General features: G+C 38.2%; 1 protein-coding gene across 1 annotated transcript in view; it reads left to right on the forward strand.

The window, feature by feature from the left end:
- The window catches only part of RFC3 (replication factor C subunit 3), a 61162-nt gene extending 40621 nt beyond the window's left edge, over positions 1 to 20541 (forward strand). The window contains exons 7-9 of the mRNA XM_075851712.1: positions 11859 to 11957; positions 18636 to 18705; positions 19798 to 20541. Of these exons, the coding sequence (XP_075707827.1) occupies positions 11859 to 11957; positions 18636 to 18705; positions 19798 to 19989 (361 nt within the window). The 3' untranslated portion in view covers positions 19990 to 20541. The remainder of the gene's footprint in view (positions 1 to 11858; positions 11958 to 18635; positions 18706 to 19797) is intronic.
- The last annotated feature ends 1035 nt before the right edge of the window (positions 20542 to 21576 follow it).

Consider the following 21576-nt stretch of genomic DNA (forward strand, 5'->3'; position numbering starts at 1 on the left):
CACAAAAGAAATGATACCCAGAGGCCTACGTCTGAAAAAAACTCCATCATTCAATTACTCTGATGATTTTTGCAAAGAGTGGAATCAGACCCTCACAAATTGTTCCCTAAAATTGATGGAACTTATTATACAACAGGAAGAGTTCAAGCTTGTGGAATTAAAAGAGGAAATTTCCAGATCCAAAACAAAACTGGATTCATTCCCCAGCTCACCTGAATTTGTCGCACTGGAAACACGTACTACGCAAAACATAGACAAGGTGGATAAGTCCATAGCTGAAATTAAAAGAACCAAATTCCAGCGGGACTTACACGATTATGCCAACAATCAAGTATATGAGTGGAAGAATCGTACGAAAATATACAACAAAACAAAACCTATTCTGAAACAACGACAACGCCGCAAAAATTATGGAAACTACCAACATCGCGTGAGTTTCAGTTCCACTGAATTTGACTCAGCTGAGGGCGACAATGATGGATCTGACACCGAAAACACTAGAGGATACAAACCTAGGCATATTTTTAAAAAAAATAAATATACACCAAAAAACGGGGAAGGAGGGGCGGCCGTAAACATAAACACGGATCAAGAACAGAGCCGTCGCCTCCGATCTCGCAAGAACCTGTATCCGATTTGAGTATCATTAACCTCTCCAACACAGTACTCACCAAAGAGCAAGCAGAGGTATTATCCCTCGGTTTAAATTTTGCTCCCAGCCTAAACTTTGACCTCTTTGGAACCCTAATGGACATTAATAAATTTGTCAGAAACTTGACTGTCAAAAGGCATTTTTATATGGAAGACTCTAAGACACATGTAATTAAGCAAGAGGATGTGATCACCACAACAGAAGAGACATCCACGACAGTACAAAATATCGAAGGAATAAAGGATATACCTATCCATCATACCCTCTCATTTGAAGAATCCAGGACCCTCATTTGCTTGGAAAACTTGAATACAGAATCACAACCCAGGGATACTTACATTTCAAACAATTTCAAGACGCCAAACACTAAATTCTATCCCACTACTTCAAGGACTGACAATATGGACCGCTTCCAAGCAATTGTAGAAAAGGACTTACAACATCTACTAGATACCCAGGACAAGTCAAAAGAACCTAAGAATATATCCAATAACCTCAAAAAGGCAATCAAAACCCTTCAAGAAAACAAGGACATTGTTATCAAAATGTCTGATAAAGGCGGGAGCATCACCATCATGAATAAGGACGATTATAAAACCCAAATTAAAGAACTATTGGCAGATCTTGGTACCTATGAAGTTTTGAAGGACAATCCTACATCAAAATTCCAAAAAGAAATTAAACATCTATTAGATACAGGACTCCAAACTGGTTCATTAACATTAAAACAATCTGAGTATATGTATGTTAATCATCCAATTACACCTATCATGCACGCACTCCCCAAAACTCACAAAAATGTTTTCCCTCCACCAATGAGACCTATTGTGTCAGGCATAGGCTCCCTCTTGGAAAAAACATCCGAGTGGCTTGATTCCCTGTTACAGCCCATATCACAACATACACCAGGTTACCTCAAGGACACAGCGGACGTACTTCGTGCCTTTCACAATGAAACATGGTCTGAAAATTATACATGGTTAACATGCGACGTGACATCACTATACACCAGCATCCCACATCACATCGCCTATATATCAGTTAAACATCACTTGAATATGCATAGTGACTATAGCGACCAGCTTCAGATTTTCATCTTACAAGTATTATCTTTTTTGATGACCCACAACTATTTTCATTTTGACGGCACTTTTTATTTGCAGTTAAGGGGAGTCTCCATGGGTGCCAAATTCTCCCCCTCACTAGCCAACCTTGTGATGGCGTGGTGGGAGGAGACCACAATTTTTTCCATGTCAAATCCATTCGGTGACAGCATCCACTGGTATGGCAGATACATAGATGATCTCCTCTTCATTTGGAAGGGGACTGTATCTGCCATACCGGATTTTGTTGAGTATTTAAATTCCAATTCCTCCAATTTAAGGTTTACATTTTCTCACAATAGCAATACCATAACTTTTCTAGATCTAGAACTAACAGGCATCAATCATGCACCAATACAATCCAAAACTTTTAGGAAACCCACAGCGGGTAATACAATCTTACATGCTCACAGTAATCACGCTAAATCAACCATCACTTCCATTCCAGTAGGAGAATTTCATAGAGCAAAACGCAATTGCAGTTCTGACACCCAATTCAAATTGGAACAGCAACAAATCATCAGTAGATTGCATAGAAGAGGATACCCACAGTGGTCACTTGAGAGAGCAACCAACATTACCTCCAAAAAAACTAGAGAAGTTCTTCTATCACACAAACAAGCATATTCCATTCCAGAACCAAACAAACCGACCCTGGTCCTGGGCCAAAGTAACCAATTCAACGACATTAAGAAGATAGTTACTAAACGTCTCCCTATGTTAATGGAGGATGAGATACTGGCAGATATTCTAAGAGAGGGTTACAGAGTGGTGGCACGCAAAGCCCCCTCCCTCAGCAGTTCTTTATCCCCTTCATTTTTCAGTTCCAACTCACCCAGGTCCACGTGGCTTGAACAAAAAGGGTTTTATAAATGTGGTCAAAAAATTTGCAAAGTTTGTCAGTATGCATTTCCGACCAAAGTATTTAGGAACTCCACAAACTCTAACACTTTCACCATCAAAAATTATATAAATTGCAATTCGGAATCAGTCATCTACATCGTAGAATGCACACAATGCAATCTCAAATACATTGGATGTACCAATCGAAAACTTAAAACTAGAATACTCGAACATTTAGGCTATATCCGCAACCCAAATATATTAAATATATCGAATGCAGCGAAGCATTTTGTGGAACATCATAACAGATCAATTAACTACTTTATATGTTATGGTATTGAGAAAATTCACACACCTAGAAGAGGAGGGGACATTAAATACAAGACACATACTAGAGAGGCCTTCTGGATATACAGGTTACAAACGCGAACACCCAATGGTCTTAATCTAAGGAGAGATTTGATGTTCCACTATTGACCAACACTTATTTTCTGACCCAAATTATAGTAAATCAACAACTTTCTCTTTTAAAATAAAAGATATTAGTCTTTGCAAATTTTTGCTACAAATACATACTGACGAAATAATTATCCACCAATCAGTAATTAAACAAGTAGTAACAAACGGGAACTTCACTATAAACTTCAAACTTTATATTTAAACCTCTAGTTTATATTTTCAACAAAGTATAAATATTCTCCAATATCAAACTCCCTTCATACAAAATTAATAACCAGTATAGTATATTTCCCTTCGCCCAAATATTAAAAAATTATTTATATTTACATCGCGCGATTGGTTCCCGATAGCCATCCCCGGGTTTTTCTGGGAGGAACTCTGACATGGACTTGTTGATTCAGGGGAACATGACATATTTCCGATTGGCCTAGTAGCGGGTTACATACGTGTGATGTCACTTTAGCTTCTCTCTGTATAGAGTGACAATGATCTGGGATATTCTGACAAATCTTCCCCCCCCCACTAATACAATAAAATTAAATTGGACCTATTACGTAGTGGTTTTACCACGGACAAATTAACATCGATATATATAATAATCTATAAAGAATATCAATACGAGACCCCATTTATGTACGTAGTATTTTTAATATCACTGGTAACAATACACGTTTTCATTCCTAAGATATTTACTCACACCGTAAATACATACATCACTTAGATCAAATACCCAATTCTTTTAGGGTTATTGATAAAAATATCTCGATAAATTAGTTTTAGTCATAGCAGAATCTTGTATTTCTTCGGACAAAGAGACAGCCGATATAATTTCAATAAATAATCAGTACAGTATATCTTTCTTTGCTCAATATAATACAAAATTAATCCATACTTATATTGCGAGAGTTGTCTTAGAGAGCTGTCCCTGGGTTTTTCTCTTTGAGGGACATGGTTTTGGTCCTGTTGATTTAGGGGACTAAGACATATTTCTGGGTGGCCTGATGCCGGTCACACATACATCATGTCATTTTAGCTTCTTTTCGTGAAACGTGATAATGTTTTGAGGTATCTGACAGCCCTCCTCCCTATTAATTTAACATATTAAATGGACCTATGACGTAGTGGTTTCACCACACACTCAATAATCTACATATAATATTAATTTGAGACTCCATTTATGTATACAAAATGTTAATCTTTTTGGTGAAAATACACCTTGACTTTTTAGAATAATCCAAATAAAATCATCAGATTTACGTTTCAAGTACACTAGCTAGTTTGAGTCAAAGCGGAGCATTGTATTTCTCCGGCCAACGAGATAGCCGTTATAATTACGAAACATAACGAATCTCTCTACATACAATAATATGCCCAACCAAATTTATTTAATACTTACTCTTTGTGACATGACGAATCATATCACATAGATTTCTCACATACTAATTAATTCTAATTACGTTGTTTAATAATCAATCTGATCAATATTTTTCAGTCTTCAAATAAGTCTCCTTCAATTTTGATTAACATCTTTTAACCTTTTTACTCTTTATTCTCATACTAACATATTCTCAGTCAGTTTGTTTATAGTTAAAAAATAAAAAATCTCTCGTAGGAAAACCCCGCAAGGAAAGTACACTATATATCTTTTCATAAAAACCAGTACATATAGTCATACCTTACAAACAGCTAATCTTTCATAAATTCTTGTTGTAATTGTGGAATAATATGGAAAACACTCGACAAGTAATTTATTGTTTTTTCATGTTTAGCTTTATTCCATTCCTTCCTGTCAGGAAGTGATTTGCGTTCCAAGGTATACCAGGGAGTTCCCTACTTTGACCCGCAATTAACCATTGCTAAAAATAGACTGGCTATAAAATCCTAGACTGACTAAGCGATTTTGTAAAAGCCATGACTAAGGACGCTGCAAGCGTCAGAAACGCGTAGGCACCGCTTACACTGCCATAAATCCTCATTCTATCTGAGAATATTTTCCTATCATGCTATTGTTTTTAATTTTTTGATAATTCTACAATAAAACTTGGAAATAGTTTCCTTTTAACAAAAAGACTTCAGAGGACTCAGCGCTGGATCCATTTTCTTTATCTTCCTTCTACTCCATACGTGTGCCGACACGAGGACCCGTGCGCAAGTCCATTGATGTGATAAGGTGAGCTGGAGGAACCCTCCCAAACATTTTTTCTATCTACTTCGGTTTTTCCTTGCGTGCTCCTATCGAATAGGAATTTACAGATATTCCCACACATTGTGATGTCAAACGTTGTTGATCTTCATGGGGTTTATGACGGCAGTCTTACTTACACAATAAGAGATTAAAGAAGTAAAGTTGTTTTCATTCTCAATATACTGCCAGATTATACCTAGCTCAGTGGCCTATTTTCTTTGTTTTTAAACCATAGTGCGGTTGCACTCTCTATTTTTGAAGTGAAGACTTTTGAAATAACTGTATATAAATCATTTTCCAACGAGTAACTATTATTCTTGTTATACCATGGCTTCTGATACATATCAAACTCGATCTGAAATGGCTGCCAGAGTGTTCGGCAATACAACTAACAGTGGTGAAACAGATTTTGAAATGAAAGATATGTTCCATTCATTAGAGAAATCTATGATACAAGAGGCGAAAATATGGTGGGACTTAACAACCCTTAAAAATTATTGCACAAAAGAAATGATACCCAGAGGCCTACGTCTGAAAAAAACTCCATCATTCAATTACTCTGATGATTTTTGCAAAGAGTGGAATCAGACCCTCACAAATTGTTCCCTAAAATTGATGGAACTTATTATACAACAGGAAGAGTTCAAGCTTGTGGAATTAAAAGAGGAAATTTCCAGATCCAAAACAAAACTGGATTCATTCCCCAGCTCACCTGAATTTGTCGCACTGGAAACACGTACTACGCAAAACATAGACAAGGTGGATAAGTCCATAGCTGAAATTAAAAGAACCAAATTCCAGCGGGACTTACACGATTATGCCAACAATCAAGTATATGAGTGGAAGAATCGTACGAAAATATACAACAAAACAAAACCTATTCTGAAACAACGACAACGCCGCAAAAATTATGGAAACTACCAACATCGCGTGAGTTTCAGTTCCACTGAATTTGACTCAGCTGAGGGCGACAATGATGGATCTGACACCGAAAACACTAGAGGATACAAACCTAGGCATATTTTTAAAAAAAATAAATATACACCAAAAAACGGGGAAGGAGGGGCGGCCGTAAACATAAACACGGATCAAGAACAGAGCCGTCGCCTCCGATCTCGCAAGAACCTGTATCCGATTTGAGTATCATTAACCTCTCCAACACAGTACTCACCAAAGAGCAAGCAGAGGTATTATCCCTCGGTTTAAATTTTGCTCCCAGCCTAAACTTTGACCTCTTTGGAACCCTAATGGACATTAATAAATTTGTCAGAAACTTGACTGTCAAAAGGCATTTTTATATGGAAGACTCTAAGACACATGTAATTAAGCAAGAGGATGTGATCACCACAACAGAAGAGACATCCACGACAGTACAAAATATCGAAGGAATAAAGGATATACCTATCCATCATACCCTCTCATTTGAAGAATCCAGGACCCTCATTTGCTTGGAAAACTTGAATACAGAATCACAACCCAGGGATACTTACATTTCAAACAATTTCAAGACGCCAAACACTAAATTCTATCCCACTACTTCAAGGACTGACAATATGGACCGCTTCCAAGCAATTGTAGAAAAGGACTTACAACATCTACTAGATACCCAGGACAAGTCAAAAGAACCTAAGAATATATCCAATAACCTCAAAAAGGCAATCAAAACCCTTCAAGAAAACAAGGACATTGTTATCAAAATGTCTGATAAAGGCGGGAGCATCACCATCATGAATAAGGACGATTATAAAACCCAAATTAAAGAACTATTGGCAGATCTTGGTACCTATGAAGTTTTGAAGGACAATCCTACATCAAAATTCCAAAAAGAAATTAAACATCTATTAGATACAGGACTCCAAACTGGTTCATTAACATTAAAACAATCTGAGTATATGTATGTTAATCATCCAATTACACCTATCATGCACGCACTCCCCAAAACTCACAAAAATGTTTTCCCTCCACCAATGAGACCTATTGTGTCAGGCATAGGCTCCCTCTTGGAAAAAACATCCGAGTGGCTTGATTCCCTGTTACAGCCCATATCACAACATACACCAGGTTACCTCAAGGACACAGCGGACGTACTTCGTGCCTTTCACAATGAAACATGGTCTGAAAATTATACATGGTTAACATGCGACGTGACATCACTATACACCAGCATCCCACATCACATCGCCTATATATCAGTTAAACATCACTTGAATATGCATAGTGACTATAGCGACCAGCTTCAGATTTTCATCTTACAAGTATTATCTTTTTTGATGACCCACAACTATTTTCATTTTGACGGCACTTTTTATTTGCAGTTAAGGGGAGTCTCCATGGGTGCCAAATTCTCCCCCTCACTAGCCAACCTTGTGATGGCGTGGTGGGAGGAGACCACAATTTTTTCCATGTCAAATCCATTCGGTGACAGCATCCACTGGTATGGCAGATACATAGATGATCTCCTCTTCATTTGGAAGGGGACTGTATCTGCCATACCGGATTTTGTTGAGTATTTAAATTCCAATTCCTCCAATTTAAGGTTTACATTTTCTCACAATAGCAATACCATAACTTTTCTAGATCTAGAACTAACAGGCATCAATCATGCACCAATACAATCCAAAACTTTTAGGAAACCCACAGCGGGTAATACAATCTTACATGCTCACAGTAATCACGCTAAATCAACCATCACTTCCATTCCAGTAGGAGAATTTCATAGAGCAAAACGCAATTGCAGTTCTGACACCCAATTCAAATTGGAACAGCAACAAATCATCAGTAGATTGCATAGAAGAGGATACCCACAGTGGTCACTTGAGAGAGCAACCAACATTACCTCCAAAAAAACTAGAGAAGTTCTTCTATCACACAAACAAGCATATTCCATTCCAGAACCAAACAAACCGACCCTGGTCCTGGGCCAAAGTAACCAATTCAACGACATTAAGAAGATAGTTACTAAACGTCTCCCTATGTTAATGGAGGATGAGATACTGGCAGATATTCTAAGAGAGGGTTACAGAGTGGTGGCACGCAAAGCCCCCTCCCTCAGCAGTTCTTTATCCCCTTCATTTTTCAGTTCCAACTCACCCAGGTCCACGTGGCTTGAACAAAAAGGGTTTTATAAATGTGGTCAAAAAATTTGCAAAGTTTGTCAGTATGCATTTCCGACCAAAGTATTTAGGAACTCCACAAACTCTAACACTTTCACCATCAAAAATTATATAAATTGCAATTCGGAATCAGTCATCTACATCGTAGAATGCACACAATGCAATCTCAAATACATTGGATGTACCAATCGAAAACTTAAAACTAGAATACTCGAACATTTAGGCTATATCCGCAACCCAAATATATTAAATATATCGAATGCAGCGAAGCATTTTGTGGAACATCATAACAGATCAATTAACTACTTTATATGTTATGGTATTGAGAAAATTCACACACCTAGAAGAGGAGGGGACATTAAATACAAGACACATACTAGAGAGGCCTTCTGGATATACAGGTTACAAACGCGAACACCCAATGGTCTTAATCTAAGGAGAGATTTGATGTTCCACTATTGACCAACACTTATTTTCTGACCCAAATTATAGTAAATCAACAACTTTCTCTTTTAAAATAAAAGATATTAGTCTTTGCAAATTTTTGCTACAAATACATACTGACGAAATAATTATCCACCAATCAGTAATTAAACAAGTAGTAACAAACGGGAACTTCACTATAAACTTCAAACTTTATATTTAAACCTCTAGTTTATATTTTCAACAAAGTATAAATATTCTCCAATATCAAACTCCCTTCATACAAAATTAATAACCAGTATAGTATATTTCCCTTCGCCCAAATATTAAAAAATTATTTATATTTACATCGCGCGATTGGTTCCCGATAGCCATCCCCGGGTTTTTCTGGGAGGAACTCTGACATGGACTTGTTGATTCAGGGGAACATGACATATTTCCGATTGGCCTAGTAGCGGGTTACATACGTGTGATGTCACTTTAGCTTCTCTCTGTATAGAGTGACAATGATCTGGGATATTCTGACAAATCTTCCCCCCCCACTAATACAATAAAATTAAATTGGACCTATTACGTAGTGGTTTTACCACGGACAAATTAACATCGATATATATAATAATCTATAAAGAATATCAATACGAGACCCCATTTATGTACGTAGTATTTTTAATATCACTGGTAACAATACACGTTTTCATTCCTAAGATATTTACTCAGACCGTAAATACATACATCACTTAGATCAAATACCCAATTCTTTTAGGGTTATTGATAAAAATATCTCGATAAATTCGTTTTAGTCATAGCAGAATCTTGTATTTCTTCGGACAAAGAGACAGCCGATATAATTTCAATAAATAATCAGTACAGTATATCTTTCTTTGCTCAATATAATACAAAATTAATCCATACTTATATTGCGAGAGTTGTCTTAGAGAGCTGTCCCTGGGTTTTTCTCTTTGAGGGACATGGTTTTGGTCCTGTTGATTTAGGGGACTAAGACATATTTCTGGGTGGCCTGATGCCGGTCACACATACATCATGTCATTTTAGCTTCTTTTCGTGAAACGTGATAATGTTTTGAGGTATCTGACAGCCCTCCTCCCTATTAATTTAACATATTAAATGGACCTATGACGTAGTGGTTTCACCACACACTCAATAATCTACATATAATATTAATTTGAGACTCCATTTATGTATACAAAATGTTAATCTTTTTGGTGAAAATACACCTTGACTTTTTAGAATAATCCAAATAAAATCATCAGATTTACGTTTCAAGTACACTAGCTAGTTTGAGTCAAAGCGGAGCATTGTATTTCTCCGGCCAACGAGATAGCCGTTATAATTACGAAACATAACGAATCTCTCTACATACAATAATATGCCCAACCAAATTTATTTAATACTTACTCTTTGTGACATAACGAATCATATCACATAGATTTCTCACATACTAATTAATTCTAATTACGTTGTTTAATAATCAATCTGATCAATATTTTTCAGTCTTCAAATAAGTCTCCTTCAATTTTGATTAACATCTTTTAACCTTTTTACTCTTTATTCTCATACTAACATATTCTCAGTCAGTTTGTTTATAGTTAAAAAATAAAAAATCTCTCGTAGGAAAACCCCGCAAGGAAAGTACACTATATATCTTTTCATAAAAACCAGTACATATAGTCATACCTTACAAACAGCTAATCTTTCATAAATTCTTGTTGTAATTGTGGAATAATATGGAAAACACTCGACAAGTAATTTATTGTTTTTTCATGTTTAGCTTTATTCCATTCCTTCCTGTCAGGAAGTGATTTGCGTTCCAAGGTATACCAGGGAGTTCCCTACTTTGACCCGCAATTAACCATTGCTAAAAATAGACTGGCTATAAAATCCTAGACTGACTAAGCGATTTTGTAAAAGCCATGACTAAGGACGCTGCAAGCGTCAGAAACGCGTAGGCACCGCTTACACTGCCATAAATCCTCATTCTATCTGAGAATATTTTCCTATCATGCTATTGTTTTTAATTTTTTGATAATTCTACAATAAAACTTGGAAATAGTTTCCTTTTAACAAAAAGACTTCAGAGGACTCAGCGCTGGATCCATTTTCTTTATCTTCCATAGACATCAAACACATAGCCTTTTTATTAACCATAACCACAACAAGGAAGCTCTGTGAAATACAAGCACTATCCAAAAACGAACCATATCTGAGGAGAACCGATGATAGAATTGTATTAAAACTAGATCCTGATTTTCTCCCGAAAGTGGTCTCAGACTTTCATAGAAATCAGGAAATTGTTCTTCCATCATTTTGCCAGAATCCAAAGACACAAAAAGAAAAAGAACTTCATTGTCTTGATGTTAGAAGACCAGTCTTACAATAGTTACAGGTTACTGCAGAATTGGTGTAAAGATTCCAACCTCCTAGTCCAATTTGGGGGAAAAAATAAAGGCCAGAAAACCCCAAAAGCTACCATAACTGGATGGATTAAAACAAAAATTGAAAAAAACTGTTATACTCTTGAGGTAAAATCAGTACCAATAAACAACAAAGCTCACTCCACCAGGTTCACAGCTTCATCACGGGCAGAAAGGGGGGGGGGGGGTTCCCTTAGATCTTTCATCTAGTAGAGACTTGGCTGTAAAGTACTCCAAGCGGTAATTCCATCCTTAACCATCTCTTTTGGTATTCTCCTAGTGTGCCTTCATGGTGGATGAGGTGGAAAATAAGAATGTCTTACCGGTAACTCTGTTTCCATGTGTCCACCATGACGGCATATATTTACCCACCTACCTTCTCAGTGGTATGTAACGTTAACATACAAATAAAAGTTATTAGTTCCTTCCGGTGTAGTGATATGGTACACAATGGTGGGAGGCTGAGGGTGGAGCCTTTTAACCTCTCTCTTAGTTCCTGTCCCTACAGAGGTCAAGGCATCATCCTCCTAGTGTGCAGTCATGGTGGACTCATGGAAATCTTTGACCGGTATGACTAAGTCTTATTTTTTGTACGATTTTATAGTTTTTGTAATGTTTTTTTTTTTTGTTTTTTTTCTTGATTTACAGATATCCCTTCAGTTCAGATCAAGACTTGCCAGAGACAGATTGGGAGGTTTATGTGAAGGAGACTGCAAATGCCATTGTCAGCCAACAAACTCCACAAAGGTTAGATACTTTTATATAGAGGCATTAAAGGGTTTGTATAGGATTATAAAAACATGGCTGTTTTCTTCCAGAACCAGCGTCACACCTGCATCTATTTGGTATTGCAGCTCAGCTCCATTAAAGAGAGGCTGAGCTGCAATAAACACACAGCCTCTGGACATGTGGGACGCCTTTTCAGAAGACAGCAGCCGTGGGGTTTTTCTTCTTCTACTCTTGTACAACCCCTTTTAACCCCTTACCGCACCAGGACGCACCGGTACATCCTTTATTGCAGTGCTTTAAGGCACCGGGATGTACCGGTGCGTCCTTGCTAAAAACGGTCACCCTGTCAAAGGACAAGGTGACAGAACTGTGCCGTCAACTGTTTGACAGTTGATCGGCACAGTAAGACGGCAGGGGACCAATCACAGCGGTCCCCGGCCGGCGATTGCTGTGATTGGTCAGTCACAGTAGACTGACAGATCACAGCTCCCTGAGAAGGTGTATGTGATGGCGCTGGCTCAGAAGCTGAGCCAGCGCTATCACCGCTGGTTATCAGCTATCCAATACCCCGCTGCAACGGCCAGGACCGGAGCTAGGCTCCGATCAGGCCGATTAACTCCTTAGATGCATCCATCAACGTGATCGCTGCATTGAAGTGTCTTCTAGCCTGACTGCAACCATGATGGTTGCCAGTGGCGCGGGTGTCAGCTGTTTGTCACAGCTGACATCGTGCTCTAATGGTCCGAACCGGATCTAGGCTATCGCTGCATCTAAGTGATTAGATCGCACCCTATGGTTACTAATGAGAACCATCAGCACCCGCAGGTGTTCCGTTGGTTGCTATGGCAACTGTAGACTAACAATCGCTTCCTAGTATGGAAGCCTAATAGGCTTGCTGTCAGTGAATAGCTGACAGCTCTAATACACTGCACTATGTAGGTAGTGCAGTGTATTAGAATAGCGATCAGGGCTTCATGCCTTCAAGTCCCCTAGTGGGACAAAAAAAAAGTTAAAACAAGTTAATAAAAATGTAAAAAAAAATAAGTTCTGTAAAAACACTAGAACAGCCTTTTTTCCTATAATAAGTCTTTTATTATAGGAAAAACCAAAAAACATTTAAAAAAAAGTACACATATGTGGTATCCCTGCCTCCGTAAAGACCCAAACTATAAAAATATCACGCTATTTTACCCGCACGGTGAACACCGTCAAATTTTTTAATAAAAACCGATTCCAGAATTGCTGTTTGTTAGTCACTACCCCTCGCAAAACAGAATAAAAAAAGGGATCTAAAAGTTGCATGTACCCCAAAATTATACCATTAAAAACTGCAGCCCGTCCCGCAAAAAACAAGCCCTCCCGCAGCCTTTTTGACGGAAAAATAAAAAAGTTATGGCTCTCCGAATATGGTGACACAAAAAATAAATTCTTTGAAACAAAAGTGATTTTATCATGCAGACGCTGCAAAGCATAAGAAAAACGATATACATCTGGTAATCTCCGTAATCGTACCGACCCGCAGAATAAAGTAAAATTGTCACAGCGCATGGCGAACACCGTAAAAAAATTTTTTTATAAAAAACATCAGAATTGATGGTTTTGGTCACCTTGCTTGCCAAAAAAATTAAATACAAAGTGATCAAAAAATCGCATGTACCCCAAAATGGTACCAATGAAAACTACAGATTGTCCCGCAACAAATAAGCCTTCACCCAGCTCCGGTGGAGAAAAAATAAAGAAGTTCTGACTCTCAGAATATAGCAACGCAATATGTGCAGTGTCCAAAAGCGGATAACATGTGGCACCATTTATCAGTGCGACACCGGCCACACATCTATGAAATATTATTTATTTACCCCATTATTATACCCTCTTATTATGCCCTGATGTTCTCCGCACAGATTACATGTGCCCCCACATTATAAACTGAAATACCAGCAAAACCCCAAACAAAACTATTGCTAAGCAAAATCTGCGCTCCAAAAGCAAAATGGCGCTCCCTCCCTTCTGAGCCCTGCAGCTTGCCCAAGCAGCAGTTTACGTCCACATATATGGCATCGCCATACCCGGGAGAACCCGCTTAACAGTTTGTGGTATTTGTTTTCAGTGGCACGAACTGGGCACAAAATATTGTGCACTAAAATGGCACATACCTGTGGAAATTTGCAATTTTCACTTTGCACTGAGCGTTCATTTCTAATAGAAAAAAACCCTGTATGGTCAAAATGCTCACTACACCCCTTTAATAAAATGCCTTCAGGGGTGCAGTTTCCAAAATGGGGGTCACTACTTGGGGGTTTGTTTTACTAATTGACCCCAGAGCTCTGCCATTATGGGCTAATGCTGCGAAAATCACCAAAATAGGCCTCACATGCGCCTTTCACTCCTAAGCCCTGTCATATGTCCAGGCAAATGATAAATGCCTTGAGGCGTGTATTTTACAAAATGGGGTCACTTTTCAGGGTTTTACACTCTACTCTGGTACCTCAGGGAGCTCTGCAAATGCGACATGGCGTCCAGCAAAATCTGCGCTCTAAAAGCCAAATGGCGCTCCTTCCATTTTGAGCGCTGCCATGTGCCCAAACAGCAGTTTAGGGCCACACATGGGGTATTGCCATACTCGGGAGAAATTGGGTAACAAATGATGTGGTGTTTTTTCTCCTATTACCCCTTGTGGGAAAAAAATTTGGCTGCAAAACTACATATATTTGGGAAAAAAAATGTTTTTTAATTTTCACTGCCTCATTCTAATCCAATCTATGAAACACCTGTGGGATCAAAATGCTCAGTACACCCCTAGATGATTACCCTGAGGGGTATGGTTTCCAAAATGGAGTCACTTCTCAGGGGTTTCTACTGTACTGGTACTTCAGGGGCTCTGCAAATGTGACATGGCGCCCAAAAAACAATCAACCAAAATCTACATGCCAAATAGCACTCCTGCCATTCTGAGCCCTGCGGTGTATCCAAGCAGCAGTTTATGACCACATATGGGGTATTGCCGTACTCGGGAGAAATTGCTTTACAATTGTTGGGGCGCTTTTTCTCTATTCCTTGTGAAAATGAAAAAAAATTCAACATTTTAGTGGAAAGAATGTAGATTTTCATTTTCACTGCATAATTCCAATAATTCAGCAAAAAAACAGTGGGCTCAAAATGCTCACTATACCGCTCGATAAATTCCACGAGGTGTGTAGTTTCCCAAATGGGGTCACTTCTGCCGGGTTTGCACTATTTTGGCCCCTCAGTGGCTTTGCAAATGTGACATGGGGCCGCAAACCATTCCAGCAAAACTTGAGCTCCAAAAGTCAAATGGCGCTCCGTCCATTCTAACTTCCGCCATGTGTCCAAACAGCAGTTTATTACCACATATGGGGTATTGCTGTGCTTAGAAGAGTTTGCTTTACAAATGTTGGGGTGTTTTTTCTCCTTTATCTATTGTAAAAATAAAAAAAAATCTGAGCTAAAACTATATTTTATTAGAAAAAATTTGGATTTTCAATTTCACGGCATAATTCCCATAAATTCTGCAAAAACCGTGTGGGGTCAAAATGCTAACTATACCCCTAGAAAAATTCCTTAAGGGGTCTAGTTTCCAAAATGGGGTCACTTTTGGGGAGTTTCCACTGTTAGGGTCTCTCCATGACTTTGCAAACCCGACATAGCACCGAAAACTATGCCAGCAAAATCTGCGCTCCAAAATCCAAATAGCCCTCGTTCCCTTCTGAGCCCCGCCGTGGGTCCAAACAGCAGTTTATTACCACATATGGGGTATTGCTGTAATGGGGAGAAATTGCTTTACAAATGTTGGGGTGCTTTTTCTCCTTTATTCCTTGTAAAAACGAATACATCATATGTTTTTTCAGAAAAAAAGTAGATAATCATTTTCACAGACTAGTTCCAATAAATTTAGCAAAAAAACCTGTGCACTCAAAATGTTAACTATACCTCTTAAAAAATTCCTTGAGGGGTGTAGTTTCCAAAATGGCGTGCGTCACTTTTGGGGGTTTTCACTGTTTTGGCACCACAAGACCTCTTCAAACCTGACATGGTGCCTAAAATATATTCTATTAAAATAGAGGCCCCAAAATCCACTGTGTTTCAGTCCATTACCACACTAGGGCCACATGTGGGATATTTCTAAAAACTGCACAATCTGGGTAATAAATATTGAGTTGCGTTTCTCTCGTGAAACCTTCTGTGTTACAGAAAAAATTGTATTACAAATAAATTTCCTAAAAAAAAATAGAAATTTGTAAATTTCACCTCTAATTTGCTTTATTTCCTGTGAAACGTCTAAAGGGTTAAAAAAAAATTCTGAATGCTGTTTTGAATACTTTGAGGGGTGCAGTTTTTAAAATGGGGTGAATTATGGGGACTTTCTAATATATAAGGCCCTCAAAGCCACTTCAGATCTGAACTGGTCCCTGAAAAAATGGCCTTTTGAAATTTTCTTGAAAATGTGAGAAATTGCTGCTAAAGTTCTAAGCCTTGTAACGTCCTAGAAAAATAAAAGAATGTTCAAAAAACGATGCTAAACTAAAGTAGACATATGGGGGATGTTAACTAGTAAATATTTTGTGTGGTATTATTGTCTGTTTTACAAGCAGATACATTACAATTTAGAAAAAGATTTTTGCAAATTTTCTCAAAATTTTGGTGTTTTTTACAAATAAATATTGAATTTAACGACCACATTTTTTCAGTCTCATAAAGTACAATATGTCACGAGAAAATCTCCGAATCGCTTGGCTAGGCAAAAGCATTCCGGAGTTATTACCACATAAAGGGACACATGTCAGATTTGCAAAAATCTGCTTTGTCCTGAAGGACAAAACAGGCTTAGACACCAATGGGTTAAAGGGGTTTTCCAGGAATAAGTTTTTGTATTTATACTATGTCTAAATTAAATTAACTTCCTAATATAAATTGAGGAGGCGCGGGCATTGAGGAGGCGGTAATCCAATAGAATGCCTCAACCCTGGGACTTCTGACGTAGACCTGGGTTTGAGGTATCTTATTGGTCCACAGCCTCCTCAATTCATTCTCTACTTATATTTCAATGCTGACACCATTTACTTCGCTTTCATGCTGTTCCTCAGTGCTCTGCGCGCCCTTTTCAGGGCGGGCAGCGCTAGAGTACTTAGGAATAGCATGAAAACAAAGTAAATGTTGCCGGCATTGCAGAATAAGCAGAGAATGAATGGTGCTGGCGTTCAGGAGGCTGTTATCCAATAGGATTTCTCAAAACCGGGACTTCTGCTGTAGACCCGGGTTTGATGCATCCTATTGGTCCACAGCCTCCTCAATGCCAGCTTTGTTCATTCTTTGATTATGCTTCAATGCTCGCCCCATTTTCTGTGTGTCCTTTCAGATAACTCCGTGCTTGTGCAATGCCAGCCGCAAAAAATTGTGTCTCCCTGGAAAACCCATTTAAACTGTTTTGTGGGTTTCAATCCGTTATAAAACTAGTCAATATATTGTAGCTAATCAAATTATATTGTGAACCTACTTTTCTAAATGGAGAGTTACAATATTGTCAGTTCTCTGATGATCAGTCACTTTGTTTACAAGCAGAGTCCATCTAGTAATAGAGCAGCAGACCGTCTGTTTGCTTGTACATGTTGCTTCATAGGCATTATACAAACGTCTGTAAACTATCCCCATTGTCTGCTGACTGATTCACAGGGCAACAGCAGGGAATTTTGAATTCCTTGCACCACTGCATGTATATTATTTCATCACTTTCATTAATAATTTTAGCTTTCTCGTTCGTTACATTGTTGGACACAGACCGTAGTTATATGCTGTTGCCACTAGGAGGCTTGACATTAAAAATTGTGCCTTCTCCTGCAGATTATACCCACCATCATTCGTGGAAACAGATTCCGACCTCTTACTTCTGTTTGTTTTATGCATGGGACTTCTTGTTCTGACTGTTTGGTTAAGTTATTTCCCGGGACACTGTACATGGGTTTTTTGTTTTTTTTCCTGCTGCTTCTGTACAAACTGAATTAGCCAGTGTCTCTAGGAAGGGTATATCCTGCCGGGGCGAAGCCAGAAATCTTTCCTTCCTAGTGGTAGAGGCCTGTACCCATTGTGCCGTGTCCACCAATGAATTCAACAAGAAATAGATTTTATGGTAAATCCAAAAATCTTGTTATATTAGGGGCATACCAGTTCTTCACTTAAATGTGTTTCCTTATATAACGTGTCAGGATTTCTGTATATCCAATCATCAACACTTAGTCACAGGAAAAGTCTGTTGAAGAACAAATAAAGTGAATTGTGCATGAATGTGTAGAATGACGGTCCATCAGTCACTAAACAAATATTTGGGAAGTTCATTTTTTGACATTTGTTTCTTCTATGTAGACTTTCAGTGATTTTCCTAATTTAAATATTTGGTTTTACAACCGTTTTAGTGAACTATGAGGATCTGTGACTATTGCTATAATCCTGGTTTACAAGGTGAACTCCCCTTTATAAAGATCAGTAGCCGGGTGATCTTCAATATTACGGCATGCCATGAAGCTTTGTAGGGGACCTTGATCTTTACAAGTTTGAAATAATGGCACACGGCTGACAGAATTTGTGTTTTGAAAAGTCTTCTTCAAATCCATATTGATCATCTTCGTTATTACTCTGCACTTTGACTATGTAGCTTACCATCACTGTGTATTCTCATTTCCATAGATTGCTTGAGGTCCGTGGAAGACTTTATGAACTCTTAACTCACTGTATTCCACCTGAGATTATAATGAAGGTATGTGGAGTTCCTTTTTTGGCAAGTCTCTGTTTAGTAAATGTTTTCCAATAGACAGAATTAAGTAAGAAATCATGTAGGTAGACAACACGCAGGGTATCAATCACAATGCATGCAAAGCACGCCATCGAAACAAATACTGAAATAAACAAAGATAAACGGAATAATGAGGAATAACATCAGGTCAATACATTAAGCCGTATAATGTGCGACTAGATCGGTTATGAAATGGGTTTTTAAACCGTTTAAAACCGCAAGAATCGTCATTCCACGAGCAGAGCCGGGTCCGGCAGAGCAAGCTGGGTGCAAAATTCCCACCGAATCCATAGAGACTATTAAAAGGAGGAGTGGGATAGTCAAAGAAAGGCTGTTCTAGGTAATCCAGTATAATAAATAAAATTATACTCTGTTTACGGGATGGGCAAAAATCACATCAACTGGGGAGCGAAAACCACCAGCACAGAGCGTTTTGATTTTTCTATGGTCTTCTTTCCTTTTTCTTTTGTGCATGGACAATTGCTCTTACCCTTGTTTTGTACATCTTTTTAAATTTCAGTGTCTGAATTTTTTTTTTTCACTAAATATTTTAATGCTAAAGTAGGGTAATCTTATTCGAACACAGGACCATATAAACCAGAGTAATTCAGGTAAATTAGTTGATTTTTTTTTTTTTTTTTTAAATTCTTAAAATAAAAAATATTGGCGGGGTCGTGTGACCACAAAAATGTTTTCTTGAAAAGAAACCGGCCAGCAGGTTTAGGCCAGAAAACGAACGTAAATACATTGGTAAGTCTACACGCCAGTATTTTAATGTGTTCTGGCCCAGGCACCCAGTATGTCTACATACTGACCTTGGTAGTCTAGAAACAGTCATTGGACTAGGTTAAGTTATGGAAGTGGGGACATTTTCATAATCAAAAGCACAATTCATATTTAACCAGTTCAATAAGAATCTCAAATTTAGTACTAAGAGGGAATGCTATTGTTATATTCTGTAAGCCCATTCCTGCTATACCTTGAGTGAGAAGAATGAAAAATGTCTCTTAAGCCTTAGAATCTGCAGATTAAATAAATGTTGTATTTTCATTTCAGTCTCTATTATCGGAGCTGCTCAATAACTGTGACGGACAGCTGAAAGGTGATGTAGCGCAGATGGCGGCTTACTATGAGCATCGGCTGCAGCTTGGCAGCAAAGCCATCTATCATTTGGAGGCATTTGTTGCAAAATTTATGGCCATTTATAAGAGATTCATGGAGGATGGACTTGAAGCCATGATGTTCTAGTTTCATTTCCACTCTTTATAGTGGTCTTGTTTTTGGACTGTTTCCTAGTTTCCAGCTTTTTGCATACATTTCCATAATCCAGAAGTTCGGGTTATGGCAGATACTGCTCTGGTGAGCTCTAAAAAAAAATACTTGCTCATTACAAGGTGTTTTTTCCTGAATCTCCGTGAATGGTATTTTCTAATAAAACACCTCTATAGTCCCTTCAAGCTGATGACCAGCTGGCTGTCACTGTGTTTGTTTTGCAGAAATGCATTAGACGTCCTCTTTAGAAGACTTCATCTTTGAGATGTGGGCTCGTGAATATGATCCGCTGTCACGGTTTTGTCAAACAACAAACATTTGTGCAGTGTCTTTTCAGCCGGTACCTCTGACTGACAAGGGACTATATTAGGTGTATTTTTCTTGTCCGAGTTCCCATGGAAAGCCCACAATTTGTTTGTGGAAAACTACTCTGTCATTATTGATATAAGAACATAAGCGGAATCATGTATATGACATGTTATACTATACTTTTGTGTATATAATATCCAAAATATACAGCTCACTGTGTGGCGTGTCTTGGTCTCTTTCCCCACCACTTATTATGTTTCTCAAGTTCTATCTTACACATCCTGTAAAAACAGAAACCTTGACTTCTGTGTGAACAGAGCCTGACCGTATGGATATACATATAATTGTGGACTGCTGCAACAAAACTAACATTGCTGTTATACAGTCCAAATTATGTCGATTTTAGGAGCCAGTTCTGGCGCGGCCAGAAAACAATCTGAGCATTAGGAAAAAAACAAAATCTTGAATTCAGAGCATGATACGCGGAGTAGGCTTCACTTACACATGTACTTGGAATGCTGATTCTATCCATAAACATTAGGTCCCAAAGGTTATTCTACAAAGTTATTCATAGAAACAGAATGAAGCGCTATTTTCTGCTTTAAAATGAAATCCACGATGGAAACCCCAAGAACCCTTTTATAGTCAATGGGGTCTGTCTATCGCCATTTGTGTCTGTTGTGATTTATTCATCACACCCGTAATTTTTGTTCTGCTCCGACGATCGCAGAAAGATGGAAATTTAACAACTCAGACGTGAACAGAGGCAAATTTTGTTTGCAAATGTTAACGATGCCTAAGGTCAGGTTTCAAATATTGGACTGCATTAGGATCTGGAAGGGAGAAAAGGTATGAAGGTAAGATTTAGGATATGTTAACTCAGCATATTTGTAGCAGAATTCACAGCAGATTTCAGCTTTTGCGATTAAATGAATGACATCCACATATAACACATGCATATTTTGTTATGGATTTTTTTCAGAAATGTTCCATTGATTTGCCTGAAATATCTCTGTAGAATGTGTTTATCCAAATAAGTGGAGCTACACAGACACTACAGCTGGTATTGGACTTTTGCTCAGATTCCCTATAGCCATTAGGCTCTGGTCAACGACACTAGATGGCCAAAATTATGTGGACGTCCCTCCTAATTGAGCCCAGGTGTCTCAGCCACCCCTATTTCAACAGGCGCATCAAATCACGTGACGTTAAATGTGGAACTGTCCTATTTTGCTACAAGTCCGTCTGTCTGCA

This window comes from Rhinoderma darwinii, chromosome 2 (genome assembly GCF_050947455.1).
Source record: "Rhinoderma darwinii isolate aRhiDar2 chromosome 2, aRhiDar2.hap1, whole genome shotgun sequence".
Classification (NCBI taxonomy): Eukaryota; Metazoa; Chordata; class Amphibia; order Anura; family Rhinodermatidae; genus Rhinoderma; species Rhinoderma darwinii.